Source organism: Fusarium oxysporum, chromosome 3 (genome assembly GCF_000149955.1).
Source record: "Fusarium oxysporum f. sp. lycopersici 4287 chromosome 3, whole genome shotgun sequence".
Classification (NCBI taxonomy): domain Eukaryota; kingdom Fungi; phylum Ascomycota; class Sordariomycetes; order Hypocreales; family Nectriaceae; genus Fusarium; species Fusarium oxysporum.
In genome coordinates, this window is record NC_030988.1 from 552,810 (window position 1) to 571,346 (window position 18,537).

The 18,537-nt window shown below is 48.7% G+C and overlaps 5 protein-coding genes across 7 annotated transcripts; 3 read left to right on the top strand and 2 right to left on the bottom strand.

The window, feature by feature from the left end:
* Nucleotides 1–3,307: 3,307 nt before the first annotated feature.
* On the top strand, nucleotides 3,308–3,445 carry FOXG_20904 (uncharacterized protein; the record flags this gene model as incomplete). Its single annotated transcript, XM_018401225.1, has 1 exon — nucleotides 3,308–3,445. One exon carries the CDS (start codon nucleotides 3,308–3,310, stop codon nucleotides 3,443–3,445), a length of 138 nt encoding a protein of 45 aa, XP_018251780.1.
* Nucleotides 3,446–3,854: 409 nt separating this feature from the next.
* FOXG_12452 (uncharacterized protein) lies at nucleotides 3,855–6,326 on the bottom strand. 3 transcript variants are annotated; one of them, XM_018392244.1, is made up of 4 exons: nucleotides 5,616–6,326; nucleotides 5,372–5,557; nucleotides 5,030–5,324; nucleotides 3,855–4,933 (listed from the first exon to the last, which is right to left on the bottom strand). In XM_018392244.1, exons 1-4 carry the CDS (start codon nucleotides 5,706–5,708, stop codon nucleotides 4,251–4,253), a joined length of 1,257 nt encoding a protein of 418 aa, XP_018251782.1. In that variant the 5' UTR covers nucleotides 5,709–6,326; the 3' UTR covers nucleotides 3,855–4,250. The 3 variants fall into 3 exon arrangements, with proteins under 3 accessions (XP_018251782.1, XP_018251783.1, XP_018251781.1); XM_018392245.1 differs by having other exon boundaries at nucleotides 5,030–5,557; XM_018392243.1 differs by having other exon boundaries at nucleotides 4,124–5,324.
* Nucleotides 6,327–7,122: 796 nt separating this feature from the next.
* Nucleotides 7,123–9,787, bottom strand: FOXG_12453 (uncharacterized protein). The gene has a single exon (XM_018392246.1). The coding sequence runs from the start codon at nucleotides 9,338–9,340 to the stop codon at nucleotides 8,552–8,554; it is 789 nt and encodes a 262-aa protein (XP_018251784.1). The 5' UTR covers nucleotides 9,341–9,787; the 3' UTR covers nucleotides 7,123–8,551.
* Nucleotides 9,788–10,481: 694 nt separating this feature from the next.
* On the top strand, nucleotides 10,482–12,694 carry FOXG_12454 (uncharacterized protein). The gene has a single exon (XM_018392247.1). The coding sequence runs from the start codon at nucleotides 10,769–10,771 to the stop codon at nucleotides 12,587–12,589; it is 1,821 nt and encodes a 606-aa protein (XP_018251785.1). The 5' UTR covers nucleotides 10,482–10,768; the 3' UTR covers nucleotides 12,590–12,694.
* Nucleotides 12,695–15,264: 2,570 nt separating this feature from the next.
* On the top strand, nucleotides 15,265–15,859 carry FOXG_12455 (uncharacterized protein; the record flags this gene model as incomplete). The annotated part of the gene is made up of 2 exons (XM_018392248.1): nucleotides 15,265–15,739; nucleotides 15,769–15,859. The coding sequence occupies exons 1-2, from the start codon at nucleotides 15,324–15,326 to the stop codon at nucleotides 15,857–15,859; spliced, it is 507 nt and encodes a 168-aa protein (XP_018251786.1). The 5' UTR covers nucleotides 15,265–15,323.
* Between the last annotated feature and the right edge of the window lie 2,678 nt (nucleotides 15,860–18,537).

Below are 18,537 nucleotides of genomic sequence, written 5' to 3' on the forward strand. Positions count from 1 at the left end.
GCTACATGTGCTAGGCGCTTTCTTGCCAGGCTGAGAGATCTCAAATCCAGAGGGTTCTCGTTTGGTGCTCGTCGCAGGTTGACCTCTCGCCCTGATGATGCCCTGCTGCGGGGCTCGACGTGGCTCTAGTATGGGCCGGGGCCGATCCGCGCCTCGCTTTAAGTTCCAGTGAGGATGAAAATGATCAAGCAAAAGGCTGCGCTGTTCCTCCTCGAGTCTCTTCAAGGTGTGAGAACACGGTAGCCCATGTGAGGAGGTGAAAGACTGACTGCAGGGAGCTTGGGGAGATGCGAAAGCTAACTTCCGTTGTTCTTGCACTTTGCGCAGGGCCTGGTGGGAAACCCAACCCTGGACAGCCTCGAACATTCCTCCAGAGATATCCAAAGGTGTCCGTATCTGTTGAGAGGCTCGTATGTGCTTCAGTTCCTTCAGTTGGTTGGTGACCGCATGGCGCATGGCCTGCCAAGAATCGAAGAGGTCGAATGTGGAGGTCTTGATGTATGATTTGATTAGGGAGTGAATTCCTTCGGCCCTAGATGGCAATTATTAGCTTTCCGACCTCTATATCTGACCCTGGACAGCTACCTCGAGATGGCCACATTACCAAAATGCAGGTATTTATCCACCCATGCTTTAATGATTCTCTCTTTGTGCGGCTCGAGCCAGTACAGTTTGATGTACCCAACGGCCCGGGGGTATCTTTCGGCGTACTTGAGCTCGAACTTGGCTAGGCGCTCTCTGAATATCTCTTCTGTTGGCGAATCCACAATAGTGTGCCAAAAACCATAGAATTCGTCCCATTTTTCGTCCTCTACCCGGCCGCTTGTGTCGCCACTTTTCTGCACAAAGTCCGGTTGACAATACTGCAGGATTGCCTTATTAACATGCCAGAGGCAAAGCAGGGCCTTGGAGGAAGGGAACCAGGTTGCAGTTGCATTTATTGCAGCGAGACATCGGTCAGTTAAGACTACAGAAGGGAGCTCATGATGGTAGAGTGATTTGAGATGATGAAGTGCCCATGAATAGTCTTCTTCTGATTCACCGGACAGAAATGCAAATGCGATGCAGAAGGAACGCTGACAAGAGTCAACTCCGACCATGTCAAGCAGCGGCATGGCGTGCTTGTTCGTTTTATAGGTACAATCCAATAGCAGTACGTCCGGGTTGCTTTGCAGATATGCAACAGAGTCAGGGTGGGCAAAGAATATGGCTGTCAGCCGATTATCCGAGTCCAATCGAACCCGGCACCAGAAGCCCTCTCCCTGTAGTTGGTCGACTAACGCTTGGATACTGCTCTGGCCCTCACGCAGATCTCTTCTCGTTGCCGCGATCCGATTATAGATGTCTTGCTGCGTCGCAAGGGTATCTGAACTGTTATGGAGGTACGTCCTGATATCTCGAGGAGCAGCGCCAGCAGTTGTCAGGCTCGAAATAATTGCTGCATCTCTTTCGTTAAGTTGGCGATGCGCCGGGTGTGCAGACGCGTCCGGACTCGGTGGATGATTGTGGTGGGCATACTCCTTGTCTGGTCGATGGCTTAGGACCCACGTATTTCCATCCAATGATTGCTTGGCCAGCACTGAAAACTTACAGCCGGTTCTTCGGCTACAAGTGCGGCGTTGGCGTGTAATAGATGTGCTCGGTGGAAGTTTATTTCGATCACAGGCAAATATGACTTTGATTCGGCCACTTGACGTCTTTAATGATTTCCCCGTCGTGAACGCATAACCTCGAGGTTTCGCCCAAGAATTAATGGCTGCCAATAGAGACTCACGGGATTTGTATATGCCTTCAGGCGGGAGGGCATCGTCCGGGAAGGCAAGCCGGTGGCTTTGGTCCATTTTCGTTGGCTGTGTTGCTATCATACAGAGCGCAGGTCGCGTCGGTCATGTCAAACGCGCGCTGGCCAATCGGGGCGACGATGCTGACATAATTTGGGCACCTGGTGCGCTATTTTATTTGGGCACCTAGGTGCCCATGTATTGGCCGCCCCCCAACAGATGTGACTCTTCATGCGAACTTTGGCATTGGTCGAACCAATAGTCCTGCCGTACCTGGGGGTCTGTAGGAACCATATCTTCAAGGACGTCCTGGTCAAGGTAGTCTGCCGAGGTGACTTGTCGCATGTTGCATTTGAGGAGGTGTGACAATGCCATAGTGCTTTCTGCGAACGTTGCATCTCGAGCTTCAACTCTCGAGGTCTCCTCGTCTTGGACGGAATTCAACAGGCTGATCAAAATCCTTCTTAGTACACAGCAAAAAATACTGAGTAATGTAGGGCCAGCGTATTGAATAACTGACCTATCATGGCTTGATTGCCCATGAGAACTTTGAGCTCGTTGGTGACGGAGATGCTCGGATATGGCGTGACTTTGCTGGTGACCTTCTTGACTTGTCCCCAGCATTGAGATTAAACTGCCGCCAATTGTTGATTCCTTGACCTCTGGTCTTCTATGAGGCGATGGTATTGTGCTGCCTACTAGGTTCTTTCGCATCCACGATGTAACTTCTCTCGCAGCTCCGTACAGTGCCTGCTCCTCGTCTTTCCCATCTGGACCCCAGGAGGAAAGGTCTCTGAGTTCACATACTCATAACCGAGTTCACATACTCATCACCGAGTTCACATACTAATACTGGTCCTCGATCTAGGCGTTGCGTATCCATACGACGCTAAGAGAATCGACGTTTGGTATTGAGAAGTCCCGCATCTTCTGCTGATGGATGTGACCAATCACTACGTTATGGGAGAAATCCGAGCTAACCCTTTTTGGCCAACCTGCAAGCTCCGGTAGGTCCTGCTGCAGTGATGACCTTGACACAGAATAGCAGCTAAACAGAGAAGCCCGACACGGTGAAGCCCTGCAGTGATGCGGGATCAACGCACGGGCATAATCTGTGTATTTAGCAACCGGATGAATGAGTCGCCAAATTTCTTCAATTTCTATGAACACAGCCCTTCTGAAGTGCACGATTCAACAGCTTCTTCAAATCGAAACAAGCAACCTCGTAAACGGCAGTAATGTAGGGCGCCATCGACGAGCTGGAGCGGGCAAAAGAATCAACACGGAAGCTAGGACTAGACTGACACAATGAACAAGAGGCACGACGTCGACGAGAGGAAGAAGTACGGGATCTTAAGCAAGAGACGGGAAAACAGGTAATCACTAGACAAAACTTAAAGTGTCTGATTCTTACTTCGGCTAATATAAATATGCCGAACTGATATCGAGCTGAATAGGACAAAGGTAATGCAGAGTGAAACTGATGACTACCGGTATGCAATTTGCGTATCAACATTAGAGTCAAGATGAGTAAGCGGGAGGAAGCAAAGGAGTTTGGACCTGCCATTCGAATCTTCCCCGTCATCCCTCAGTCGGACAGCCAGAGCTTCACACATCATTTGAGCGAAACAAGCATACAACATGACCGGTCCTCAATTCTCTAGTTAGCAAGTTTACGCTAAACTACTGCGTTGAGTAACATTTCTAAGACCGAAACCGGGACGCTGAAACTGTATGGCACTGTACCCGTTCTCTGCACATGCGGACAAGCGATAGAGACAGTAGAGCACTTTCTCTTTCGATGCAGGAAATGGACAGCGCACAGGACTGAGATGCTGCAGTGCACTGAGACATTGAGAGGGAACCTCTCGTTCTACCTAGGAGGAAAGTCACCATCAGATGACGCCAAGTGGACGCCAAACATGCAGGCAGTCCATGCAACTATACGATTTGCAATAGCCACAGGACGACTCGACACACAATATTGAAGCCAGATTGCAAGAACCTCACCTACTTACTCTTACTAACCCACTCACACCCTATACTAAACACCCTGTGCACAGAGGCGGACGCCGCTTCAGCCGCCGTAGATAGGACGCTGGACACTTGAAGAACAGCCTTCAAGCTAGTTCGCCGGCAATGCTACTAAAACATGGGAGAAGCAAGGCACAGCAGAACAGAAAGGAAAAGAGTAATCAAGGAGCAGGCGCTTTATGGGCTTGAGGACGCGAATTTCAGATTGATGGTGTAAAACCAAGGTTCAGTATGGGCTTTAGGAAAATGCGGACACAAATTGAGCAATGTGTGGCACAGCATGGGCTTGGGGAAACGAGGACGAAAAGCAGGCGTTGTATGTAAGCATTAGTGACTAGTGCCCTTTCGGTCAGAACAGGCCGCCAGGCGTAATAAATTGTATTGTATTGTACCCGTTCTCCAACCATCAAACTATCTGTCTCGTAACCTGATCTTCTAAACCTCACGACCAACATGTGTGTTCTCCCCGCTTCTGTGGCCGTAAACGCACCTTGCATCTGAACAATCGTTGCCGGGATCTCGATCGGCTTTCCGGTTCTGGTGGCACCGCCCCTGGCGTGCCAGCCACCACAATGCATCAAACTCCTCGTCCGTGAGCGACCGGTGCACATGATTACGCCCGCACTTCGGCGAAACACAGTTCCCCCGGAGGAAGAGAAAATAGCACAGAGACCCCTTCTTAATCCTCTCCACAACCACCGGATTAACCTGTAGCGGTCTGTCAAACCGACGCCCGCCTTGATCCGTCAACACCGGTCCCAGCCTATCCGACTGTACCTGGGGGTTATGGTAACCCGTTAGCGGATTTCCTGACACCGCCATCAGCCGCCCCACATTGTCGCGGTGGGCAAGAGGCCCCCCCATGGTCGACGTAACACCTCGTCCCCCTAACACTGGCGGCTGCCTGACCTTGTTGAATATCGAACTGAACTGTGTCGTCTTCAGTCCCAGATCCCTGATCGCCGCCGGAAACGGGCTCCCCTCCAACAACGTGATGCGTTCCGCAACCTGCTTGTCTCCTACAAACTGCCCAAGAACGGGCTCGTAACCAGAATCGTGTCCACACGCGAGCACGAGATGTTTACACTGGAAACTGTCAAGAAAAAATTCGATGCCCTCTATAATGATTGCACTTGAATTAGAATATAGATCGGATGCAAGTGGCGAAAGTAAAGGAAACAAGACGAGGAGAATATGAAATCGATGTGTCTTACCCCGAACTTTGAGATCCGCCCGTTCCTTTCCTGGCCCGACATCCACAAAGTCAAAAAACGCCTGGCGACTGCTAAAACCACTGGCAAACGCCCTTAGCTGGCCCGCGTCCCTCAACCTCCCGTCACGCTCGAGCGCCGCGCCTAGTCCGCTCACGTTCGCAAACGCCCTCACTAGGATGTCCATCCTGCTGGGCTCACCAGTAACCTTTCGTACATACTGCTGCAACGCAGCTAAGAGCGCGTCGGCCGCCTCTTTGCCGCCCTTGGCACCGCTTGTAATGAAATTGTCATGAAACTAAGACGCTGTGAGCCTTTCAAACTCGCTTGAGCGAATTTACTTACCACATAGCCGTCTGCGTCCGCGTCAATCAATGCGACTACAAACGGCCGTCTTCCCTGCCGCTCCTTCCATTCCCTGCCCTCCTGGACCTCCTGCTGGAGACGCCTTCTCGCATCGCACTCGTTATCCAAGTCAAGCTTGGTCTGCGTCAACGCGGCCTTCGTACATTCCAGCTCCTTCATAAGCTCCTACCATCGAGTATATTAACACGTTATTCGCAATAGAGCCTCATCGAAAGGAACTCACCTCAATCAACACCATCCCTCGATCGACCTCTCCAGCGAGACCCGCTCGAATGTCGGCGAAACGACCGCGATATATTTCGAGTCCCGTCTCCATGACAAATCAGAGAAGGAAAAGATGCTGTGCGGTGGCCCCTTGGACTGGCGTAGGCAATCCCTGCCGTTCTCCATGTGAGGGATGTGAGGGAAGGCACGACTTTGCTCTCATGGGGTTGTCGGAGAGGTAATGGGTCGTGCAAGGGCGACGGTGGTGGGGTTGGTAACTTGCGGAACCACGTTTTACCGAATCCGAATTGGTGTTAGGCAGCAATGCACATTTCTAGCCCACGGCTTTACCTGAGGCAATTGATAGGGGTGCCGCACTTTTAACGCTTCTTATTGGCCCATGTCCGGCCTGTTAGTGCACTAGTAGGTACTAAATTCTGCCGCACTGTTGCCACCTTGTGACCAAAGTTTCGGCCTGTCGTCAATTCGCGTCGCGTCACGGACTGTCGACCATCCTCCTGACGAACCAGGCTTTGATGTCTCTGCTGTTGTCGACAGCGCCGGTTCCTCGCCCGCTCGCGTTCGCTTTCGACATTGGAAGGGTTTGTGAAGGCTCGACGACGGCCCATACTTGACGAAGGGCTTGCTTCCTTTGACTTGATTATTCATTTTTTCGCCGTGATTGGAATTTCCTTAATTATCCAGTTGCGATGCTGACTCTCCAAATGAGTTTGATTACATGTTTAATTTAAATTAAAATAACGGCAGTTGCGAATCACACAATTCGATAGGGTTTATCACATGCTGTACAGGGGTATCGATTGGTACCAAACATCAATCAGTTATGCAGCGACTCTTGTCCACAATATCACAAATCAGTCATGACGTCGCAACTGGATACTTGCAGGGGTTTTGACTTTTAAACAAGCGTTCATTAGCTCATGAACAAGCAACAGGGATACCGTGCATTTTACACGATTCCTGACTGGTTGTTTCGAAGTAGAGTGGGGAGCACGCTTAAGTAGTCACTATATATTCTTCAAGGCCATCTATTTACCCGATACAGGTCGCTTCAGATGGAAAGAAAATATATAATTTCTTCAATTAAATCAACTTATGGAAGCTTTCGCTACAGTATGGTGCCCTCTTTAGCTCGCGCACTGCTACGGTTAGGAGGTGTTGCGTTGAAATTTGTTCTTTCGTGCTTTTCGAACGCACAGGTCAACCCTGACCCCTCCGACCATCATAGATATATCATCTCCAGCTGCTCGCACAGCTGGATCATGTGGTCTGCTGTACTGTCAATCATGGTGCACTTGGTTAGTCCCTTGCTTTGCCGCTGTTCTGAATAAACCCCTGTTCTGATCAGCACTACTATTCCTGTATATAGAACAATGTCAAATCAACTCTACACCCTGGCAATAATCAACCCTACTAGGTTTAAAGTGGGCCAATAAAATCAACTCTACTAGAGTTGATTTTGGACTGTAGGACTAGGGTAGGCTATTTTTAGTTATACAGTGCAGTGGAGCACTCGCTTGTCTGGAGCATTCGCTTATCAACCACGTTACTAGAATTGATTTTTGTATGGAGCACTAGGTTAGACGTTAGAGGATAGGTGACGCCGATCAGCATACCGAATACTCTTGGCGTATCTGGAAGTCCTAATTTCGACGACTTGCGATCTCAAGGGCTCATGAGTGGGCAAGTAATTGAATCCAATGAGTCAGAGGATGTGCCGGCAGACATTGATACTGACGATCATGATCGCTGTCGCCTGTTTGTCAGCCAAGGAAAATCTAACAAGATCGCCGAGAAAAAACGACTTGATAATGCGGCGTTTCATGACTGGGTGATCAACACTCAGTGCGAAGCCATGGGGAGCTCTTGGGGCGGCAAAATGCCGGGGAAAGCTGGCTGACCAAGGTTGTCACGGGACGAAAAGTAGATAATGCAGCGGGATTCAGACGATCCTTTGCACAGTTAGGTGAAAGGTCGGAGCTCGGTCTCTTTATGGCCGCGAATGGACTAGGTCTCATTTGGGCTTAGCGCCTGCCTTATCTAGTTATCAGCTTATCTGAGAGCACAGGTGGAGATCAGGATTTGAAAAGCCGGCTGAGCCCTTTCCTTGCCTCAGAGGGGAATGTTGTGCTTATCGCGAAGATGTGTCGTGACGCGTGATGGTCCGTTCAACAATGCGAATTTGAAATCTTCTCTAGGTGTATTTCATGCCTCGTGGGCGACATACGACATATCATTCATTACTTTGAGGGTCTGGACTTGCTATTATTGGTGGTGGTGGCCTCGGAGTATATCGGCTCCGTCAAAACCAGTAAAATAGTCAGTGGATTCGTTTATGTTGTGCAACGAATAGGTGCTTGAGATACAAGGCTTCACGTTAGGAAACACTTCTTTGTAATTGTTGAAAATTGTCCCCAGACCCTCACACGTCATGTCGCTCAGCTCTACCTGGAAAATATTTATATCCATGTTCAGTCTACCGATCGCCTAGGCAGCAGGATGCTGCCTGTGATTTGGAGTTCATGGCAACCGTGAAGTTATTCACGATGGTCGTGATCCTTACCCTTGATACTTTATAAACCACGTTAGATGTTGTGACCGCTAAATTTTGAATGGTTACAGACTTGACCAGGAAATCCCAAAACTGCGAGTAGAGTGATTGTACAATTCAACAGAGTAAGCCATGACAGCCCGACATAAGGCACAAGACGACACATAGAGTCTGTCGATATCATCGGCACCAGTCTGCTGCCTGACGCTGGTTGTAACGTAGCATTCACTATCATCATGAGCAAGTTCACGATGATCGTGATTTTTGCCTCATTCGAACAACTGCCAACATAAACGAATCAGGTTACGGTTTGCTTCGTTGGGAACCTTGGCCGTCACAATAACACAAAAGAAATCAAATGCAACGATTCACCACTCTCCCCACTAAAACGCGGCAATAATGCGATCGACGATATCATGAACCGGAGTGCCTGGCAGAATCCTCTGTCCACCCAAGCAGAAACCGGTCTCGTTACCGGAGTTGACATCACTCTCGTCGGGATGGCTGTTGCAGTGCCTGCAGTGTTTGCACGTGGTCCTCCCGTGTCTGCAGGTAGTAGTATGCTTGCAAGTTCTCGGGAGTTCATTAAAGATCGCTTTCCACTCTGTGGTGACACTGTAGTCACTATCCCCCTCAGGCATGGGTATGCCGTCCGGGAACATGATGGTGCCACGCTTCGCCTGGAGCTCGTACTCGGTCCATCCGGTCTGGTCCGTATCATCCTCGCGCTGAAGCTTGAGCCCAAATTTGCGCTGCAGACCTCGCTCAGAAATGAGACTGCAGAACTCGGCTATGAACGACTCAAAACCACTCATGTCGGGTATCTCGTAGTTGCCGTACTCGTAGGCTTGGAGGGATGCGTTGTCATCGACGAAATAATGGATGCCTCGGAGTTGATTGCTGTTTGAAGGCACGATAGGCTTCATGATCTGGGCTACCCCATGTCCCGGGACTGGAATCTTATCAAAAGCCATCACTTCGCCCTCGGTGGTGTCAAAGTGCTTGTGGATCAATCGGACACTGACGCCCTTGGGGACATTGTGCTTATTTAGCAACTCGCGGAGGTTTTGAAGATCTTGGAAGTGATCCTTGGGTGCCCCGGCAACTTGGCTAATTAAAGGCAAGGTGTTGTAAGTGCTGGAAGGCACGAAGGTATCGATGAAGGAGACCATTGTCTTACTAAAGGACAAGTGCTGAGTGGACAATAGCTGTGTAATCAAAGTTGGCAACTCAAGTGAGTAAGGACCCTGTTTATGGGACCTGAAATGAAATTCATGTTGACAAGGTAGAGCATCGATGTCGCCTTTTATAAACTGTATCCGAAGCAGATCCCGAGTTAGTCAAGATGTAGAGCGTGTCAAAGGCAAGGATCACAACCATTGTGAATAGGTTCACGATAAGCGTGGACGCCACACCATAACTAACATCAGGCAACAGCCTGCTGCCTACGAGATTGAACACAAGTATGAAATACCCGACCTTCGTCGGCCGTCGAGAAAGGAAATCAAAGCGTTCATCTGGTCCTCATTATTCATCCGTGCCTGCGACAGAGCGTTGGCTTTTTCATGTTGGCCCGATGGCCTTTTCCTATCGAATCATACGCTGTGATCGGCTTGGTGTTGTGACAGTCAAAATCGATAAATAAAAATAGGCGACCAGGGTAAGACAGGGCCACCAAGCCTAGTTGAGTAGCAATATCAGCTACTTTCGCCTGGCACATCTCCTCAGCTCACTGTGCGAGTTATTCAATGCCTATCATGAGAAGCTAATAGCCGTCGCGAGCGTAAGTGTCACAACGCCCAGCGGCCTGGCTTTTCTCTGGCTACAGGCATGTGATGTCGCGCTTTGTAACTTGAAAATGGCTGGGACAAGCGGCATCGGCTAAATTACGTGGAGATTCATGTACCTTTTGTCTCTTGCATTTTAATTGGTTAGACATCTCCAGAGTGACCTGGCGGAAGCCTTAACTCATATGAAGGGATAGTTAAGCTATATTGGGTATAGTTGGCCTAGATTTGGGTCACAGAGCGTCTCAAGAAAGCAGCTACAAGCAATCGTCGTCCAATCCATCCCTGCAGCGGCAGATGAGGAAGAATGAGGAAGAATGGAGGGCTTCTGGGAGACGCGAGCAGAATGGCGTAGAATTGTAAATAGCCTAGCGTACTTGGCCCTATGAGGTTAGTCCTGCTGGGAGGAATGAATTTCGTTCGTTCGTTTATACGACGAATCAACACGTTCAACCACCAGCTCTGCTCCGCTGGGCCGCAGGCTACTTGGGCGGGGAAACACGCCCCCACCGTCAGGCATTCCGTCAACGTGAACCATCTCGAGAAGGTCATGTGCATTTTATGAACATAAAACTGCCCTTCCTCGTTATCTTCACATCATTAATTTTTTTACGCTTACCTTCCCTCCTCTTAAATTTCGCTCTTTAGCACCATACCTTCAACATCGGGGATTTCGCTTGAATAGGCCGGCCCTATTGACTTCACACAACAAGTTTTCGAGGTAGTTCCTCATGTCGCTATTCAAGCGTACCTGGAAGCCCTCAACCTCTACCAGCCACTGCCTTTCGCACTACGCAGTGTTCTCCATTGGCGATGGAAAATAACCCGGCGGTAAATCATCCACCAGCTCCACCGGCCACCGCGACGGACGACCAAGAAATCCTTGACAACATAGACGGCCGCATGCACGGCCCCATGAGCGGATTTATCAAAAAATATTTCAGCAACTTTCGATATGTTCGCCTAGATGATTTATTGGAAATTCAGGCGGCTGGAAGAATCATTAGCCGCTGTGCTGTTCCATCTGCTGCCCCATCACCCGATAATTTCCTACCATGGTTTTCTAACTATGTATCACGGGAGCTTGACGGCGCTCGAGGCTCGTGGCATATATCAAACGGTAATGTAGCATCCCAGCACGAGAGTGTTGACGATGGTGCACGTCTCCTCTTGACCATGCCCACTTCGCTGGCCTCCAACATACAGACGAGATGGGACCATGTTCAGGTTATTGGCCAGTTTTACCACCGTGGTTGCGTTTGTTATCAGGATGGACTGTTACGTCTCTGCCGGTCCGCACACCAGGTCTTCGCCAGTCAGCCTACGCGGCTCTTCTTACATGGCTTCTATATACGCGGTTCACTGATCGAACTTTGGGTCTTCGATCGATCTGGTTTATATTGTAGCGACGTATTCGACGTTCGGAAAGATTTCATCCAATTCCTCTCTATTATTCTCAGCTACCAGCGGATGACGGACCAGGACCTGGGCAAAATCAACATCATCGAGACGAATAAGGTCGGCAGGTACATTATTCTTGATAGTGTGGTAAAGCCCTCTTTAGGAAAGCTCTATCTCGAAAGCCAGCCAATTGCGTCTCGTGAAGGCCTTGTTGGCACTGGGACAACGTGCTACCGGGCTAGAATGCCTGATTCGAATCGATGGAATTACGTCTTGAAGTTCAAATGGCGTTGGGCCAGGGAGCGTCCGGAGGACGAACTTCTAAAACTAGCCAAGAAGAAATGCGTCTGGGGTGCCGTCTCCCTTGATTATTACAAAGAAATTGAAAGTACAGCAAATCTGCGCCGAGGTCTCCGGTGGGGGACACACAGAAAATTCGCCAGGATGCCCTTTCATGAGAGACATGGAAGTATCGAAGGGCAACAACTGGAAGTTACTTGTCATGCCACCGGACTTGTCGAACATACAGAAACAACCGACAATTTCTTTCAGAATCGCATCCTTGCCTGTATTGTTACTTCTCCCGTTGGCAGACCCCTTCACACTTTTCAATCACTAACAGAATTGCTTCAAGCGATTCGTGATGCTATCAAGTGTCACCGATCACTCTGTTATGACGCCAAGATTCTTCACCAAGATATATCCCCGGGGAACATGATCATTCTGGATGACCAGGATGAAGGAAAGCCGAATGGGATCCTGATAGACCTCGATTCCGCAACAGAGGTTACCGAAGGACTAGGAGCAGAGCCTGGGATTACCGGCACAAGGCCATTTATGGCCATTGGCGTTCTGAAGGGAGAATGTCATACTTATCGACACGACCTAGAGTCCTTCCTTTACGTTTTCCTGTGGACCGTCATAACGAACCACACAGAGAATCCCCCAGAGACAAGCAAGCTTCGACAATGGAGTAATGGCGACTGGAACGAACTAGCGGTACGCAAGGCTCTAGACATGAATCAGGATAACTTTCGGAATATTTTGGAGGAATTTACTCCCGAATTCCACTCCCTTAAGCCGCTCGCCGAAAGTCTACGCCAAATTCTATTTCCCCTACGGGATGGGGTAATTTGGACAGGGACCGACGGCTCTCCTGAAGCTGTAAGCAAGCTCTACGATGGAATAACACGTGCCTTCGAAGAGGCCATTGCTTCTGAGGGTGGAAGATAGATGTAATTGATTTGTGAATGTTTGTTCTGTACCGCGTCCAAGTTCTACTCCAAGCGTAATATAGATGACACACCCGCAACATGTTTGCCATTTCCGCAGCTACAACTCGTCTACCTGAACTACGTGATCGACGAAACTGTGACCGCGTTTTGTAAAGCTTAGCTGCATGCATTCGGTTGGCTCTTATTTTAACTGCCAGCCGCCTGTAAGCGCCACAAAATTTCCCATACAAACTTAATTATTCGGCTCCCAGCCGACGGAGGACATAATTGTCAGGGCGATCGTTCGGCCCACAATGATGACAGTCTAGCCAGCCGTCCCGAACACAACATTGCATAACGGTCTTGCCTCGAGTTTCACGAATTGTATTGCGCGATCACCGGCCACCGATCCAATAAATAGCCCAGTTCATTCAGAACGCTGTGGGCGATCGACACGATCAGACACGGTCTGATCTAGAACGCCTAGCACCATTACAGTAGACCGACATGGGCTAAGCTTGATTTCGGCTTTCAGCTAGCCACATATTCCAGGGGTCCTCTCACGATTGCCGACTAATACGCGACCGACTGAACTAATAGTTTGCCTGGATGTACCGAAATGCACGGGGCCAACTCTGACAATCTGGCTACTCACCAATCATCGTTCTCAATTTGGCTGTCCCCGGTCACTTTTAAACTTCAAACCAGTCGCAACAGCATAATCCTTCATGGAATTAATTAATACTTGATATATAATATTGTATTAATATCAGCTTTTAATGTATAGTAAAATCATATATTTTAACCGATATACTCTCAACGACTCCCCCCCAGTCTTCAGTAGCGCGATTTGAAGTTGTATGGGGGTTTCTACGACCTAGCTGGGCACGGTCGTTGCTGAATTGTTGTTAGAGAGGCAGTCACTAGGAAACGGCGTCAAACTCTGAGTTTGACCTGCGCCCATTTGAATACAATCGTCGCAAACATTCAAACTCGACACGCTAGCAAGTGCAGCTAAACACGGCGCGCGAGGCGGCGCCTTGGGTAGTCCGACAGCGGAGAGAGAGAGCTATACCAGATGTGGAAATTGGGACGGGGCCCGTCCCATTTTAGAACTCCCGGGCTGAATAAATTTCATTCATTTATTGACCGTCATTGCTACCCCTTTTCACTCTGGCAATCTTGCATGTCCTCGTTCATCGCCTTACGGCGGACTAAAATGGAAGCTGAACAAACTATGCATGAATCTCCAGTACTGATGACTCCTCCTTCGTCAAATAGACGCCGCGGACCACCCTCCTGCAAAGGCGACAATGCATGTCAGCCTCCTCATATTTCGGCCGACGTCTCAGCTCGACAATCGTCGCCGCCTCAGGACACAGCGAGACATCTTTATGAATTCAATCATTTCGCAAAACTACCCGCAGAAATCCGAAGTGAGATTTGGAACCTGGCGTTCTCTCCATCTTCTCCTCGAATTTACATTCCGTACGCGCGCCAATAGAAGGAAGTTGGAGGCAGTACCCTCACTATCAACACGACGTGCCAGGACTTATGTTTGTGTGCAAAGAAGTCCGGGAAATCACCATCAGAAATCGAAAACTTTCTCTCATCTCGGGCAGATATGACGTCTGTACCTGTGAATATGTCGACCGCATATATGGCTGGGTTGATCCAAAACGCGACTCACCAGTCTTGACTAATTAAGGCTTATGTTAGGCTTTAATTAGGTAATAGATGAACTATTTTACCCTACTTGTTAAATACCTGTTAGGAAAATCGGGTTAAATGGATTATAATCAAATATGGCAGATGCACTTAAATCACTGTGGCTGTCCCATCTTATCCCCTTATCTCAGTGGTATGATAACATATTCACCCTCCTAAGCTGTCGTAAACCCTGCACAGCAACCATCCACCTCCCCCTTTTAACCACACAACTAGTAGTTTTCATACATAATTTGTAATTGACTGCCCAATAGGACGGGTTTCTAATTACCTTTTTAGAACAGCTGCAGAATTCATGGCTTAGGACCCATACTGGTGACTGTGATCATCTGTTCAAAATCATACCGAGTTGGGACTAGTGAGACAATAGTGCTAGCAGTTTCTGCTAGCATGCGAGCGCACAGATAGCAGTCCGATCTGTCATTCTAGTCTGGATGGTCGAGGTGACATACTAGCATCGTTATTTTCCTAGCACCGTTCTCCTTGTGCATGGTGAGTTAGGCCAAGGTAGGCGATGAGCCTTGAATATGACGCTAGGTTAAGGATTCTGGGTTTACGCACGAATCCGCGTTCTACTCAACTTGCTGTGAGCCTGATGTTTTAGAAGCGCTTGCGGGACATACCTACGGCCAATCGTTGCCCACACACCTTAGTATCATGCAATCTCACCCTTTCAGCCGCCCTCCGACTCCCCACATGCATGAGCAGTTAAAAGGACTCACTTGTCGGTTTTCCTAAATCCTAATTAAGAACGGTTATGTAGCGCCAGTCGTTTTGTTTGCAACGACTTGTGAGAATTACTACGTCATCATCTTTTACCACTATACTCCTGGGCTTTTACTATATAGGTCTCCATTACATATTATTTCATTTATCAGCACACAATGACAGCTACCAACCAGATTTAAGGCATTCCGAAATATCAAGTTGTTCATCAGTTGTTGTTCCTACTGCCCTGACCATCAGATGGGCCTCTTGCAGGTTACATATCATTTGATCTCTCGCCTCGAACATTTTTCAATCCCATGGAGAACAACTCACCACTTGGGGCAGCCTATGTCCATCAACCTCATACATTGGAGGCTTGGTGGTCAGCGAATCATTCAATCCCGCTCGATACACCAGCAAATGGAAGCAGCATGACAAATTGCGTCTACATGCATGCTAATCCTCTATACGAAAGCTCTGTCTATAACTACGATGCCAAGTCAATGATCCTTTGGAATTCTATCAACCCTATGCTCGACTCTACCTATTCGTGGAGTGGTTTTGATTTTACCACGGAGTACGCCAGTCCACTGTCAATCCCTACGCATATAGTTACAGAGGAATTGTCTGCTCCCCAAGTTCATTCGTACCTTCCCTTAGCGGCAGAGTATCCGAACCCGCAGCAGAACCATGATCCTGAGGATCTTTCGATTTGTAAACCGGCTAGACGAAGGTATTTCATACATGAAAACCATAATCCAGGGCCGAAGAACAAAAGACAGTCTACTCCTTGTCGCACAAGGAGTGGCAGCAGCGGCAGTCATTCAACCGAACAGAGCAGCAATCGCGTTAAGAAAGTCCAAGAAAAAAATCGCATCAGAGCGTCTCAGTCCCGTATCCAGCAGAGGGAAGAGGTATCAAGTCTCATATCTCGCACGCAGGAACTGGCACGTATCCGCCGCGAGCTTTCCACTTGCGTAGCCGACTTATCCCTCGAGGTATCTGAGCTTAAGATGCAAATCTTACAGCAGTCGGGGTGTAACTGCCCTCTCATGCAGAATTACCTCGCCCATACTTCCCAACAGTATGTGGAAGCGATGATGGCGGAGGCGCCGTCAGGGGTCTCGTTAAATGCAGGGTCGTTGCGGAGATAACCTCCGTTTGTTCAATGTACATTGAGGCAAGAAATGCCAAACCAACAGCCAGCAGCAGGGATGAGCGCCACAGATTTTGGGATTTTCCTTTTTGTCTTTAGTGTCCTTTTTTCTTTCCTATAGGTCAGTATCGCTGGGTAAGGTGGCTGACCGAGCTAAACGCTGGGGAAGATAGCCTATTTGACATATCACTTACCAGCATATGGGAGGCACCAAAGACCGGGTTGTACAACAATGTCTGAGGTGACTCCTCCGCATCTCCGCGGCGTGTACGAGAAGGTCTTTTAAAGTAGAGGCCAGAGACAGCGGCGAGGGCATTCTGGATATGTATGTGAGCTGGGTGAATGGCGTCTGAATGGACGAAATGATAGGATTAATCTCATAATAAATATATCTTCTCTTTTTCTGTACCATTTCATTCTCGATCGCAGAGTTTAGATGTGACCCTAACCATGGTCTCAGGTGGGGGAGGCCATACATGCAAGTTTAATCACCACGTTGGCATGTCACATCGCCATTCGGGGATATACTTCTGCGCATTGACCCTTGCTTTAGAGAACTGATGCGCCACATAGGGAAGATCCGTCCTGCCCTGACCCCTGTAGCGGCCTTGTTGCTCCTTTCATTTGGCCTCTCAATGCAACGTACTGCTTTCGGATATGCAAGCTAACACCTGTCATATCTGATCCATCCAAAATCCTGCAAGGCCCTGCACATTATTTTATTTTATGCTACGTAGCATATAAGGTCCAACGTGGGCAATCCAATTCAGACCATCATATCTAGTCACCCGCGGCCATAGCTGGAAGTGAGGGAGGGTCTTAGTCACAGCGAAGTTACAGAACTCTGCAGATCTTTTCGCATCAAAATATTTAGCCAGATCGACAAGGTGGAGTCATCGATGCTTGCCCTGGTCAATATTACCCAAAGCAGCGGAATGCATCGTGTTATGGTGGGGTTTCTTGTTGGACGCGTAATAGGCCGGTGCCCAAAGCCACAACTGAAAACAGGATCCCGTCGTACAAGTACTGGGAAAGGGGCCGATCTAGGGAAAATAGCCATCATGAACCAAGATGTTCTGTGGGGAAACTTGGTAATCATCTGACTCCAAGCGACTCTATGCGACTAGCAGCTTACACAAAAGATGTTGCGTGCTTCCATACCATTACCGCGTGTCTGGTAGAGCTAACTCCAAGGTGTGTCTAATAGCACCGTCATATTTTTACTCATCAGTAAAGACAAAGTGTCTGCGCGACTAACACATTGTAAGACGAGAATTAATCCATAAACAGAAGCTGAGTAATTTGGGGAAGACAAGTTGAGTCAATTTTTACCTATCTGCTCGCAGCACCAGATCGTCTGATGTCATGGTTAGGCAAGGCCCATAAGCCGTTCACTGTAAGAGTCAGTGCGAGTCCTTCCGCCTACAGAAAGGGAAATACTACGGGTGAAACAGGAGCGAGTGATAAGACCTCGTCCAAGCATCCGGCTCGAACTCCCGAGACTAGTGTGTGTCAAACAAGGGAACTAGGTCACTCTGCTAAAGCCATAATTCGAAAAGAGTGGAAACCCTTGTCATAATGTCATCGAAGGAGGCTAATGCGATGGCATCTCAGGAAATGTGGCTCTTATCAATGTATCTGAACTCGGCAATAGTTGAGCTTGCAGCTTTGTAGCGAACGAAGCAAGTCCTCTGGTCATCTTTTATGCCAGTATAACTTTGTTCGAACTGTGAAACTTGTATGCGCCATACTCACAGGTTCGATGTATTCAGTACGCTTGATAGAACTACTTAACTATGTCCTTATCGGGCGGTTGTTGTTGACCTTGACCGGGCCCCAATGGCGTTTCGTGACTTGTGATTCTCATCCTAAAGAGTAGATAAACTTTCGTCAGTTTCGGATTTACTTCCTTATCTTCTGGTAGTTGGAGGGGCGGCTGGCAGGAAGCGGCCCTAGCGGGGGGCGGCTCCTACCGGTTGTGGATAAGCTATGATTTTCAGCCATCTCTCTGCCGATCGAGCCTCAGTACCGAGAGTGACAATAAATTGTGCCAAGTCACGTAAATGAGGAGTAACTGGCAACCAATGCGCTACCTTCAGAGGAGCGTATGGTATGTTGAGGACTTGAAGCGAGGGCCCAACGAAGCCAATAATATCACCCGGCACTTTTCCTGTGCCGTTTTCAAGATGTCACTCGGATCCCTTTCACGTCAGTGCTCCCTAGCCTCTAGTTTTAATACCCATGGTTGTTCTTCATCACCCCTCTTAACTGCAATGATCCTCTGTATTGTTTGTTCTCGATATTAATACTCTTTCAATCCTTTCGCTCAACTGACCTGTTTCTCCCTCATCGCACTTTGGTAGCAATCGCTTCAC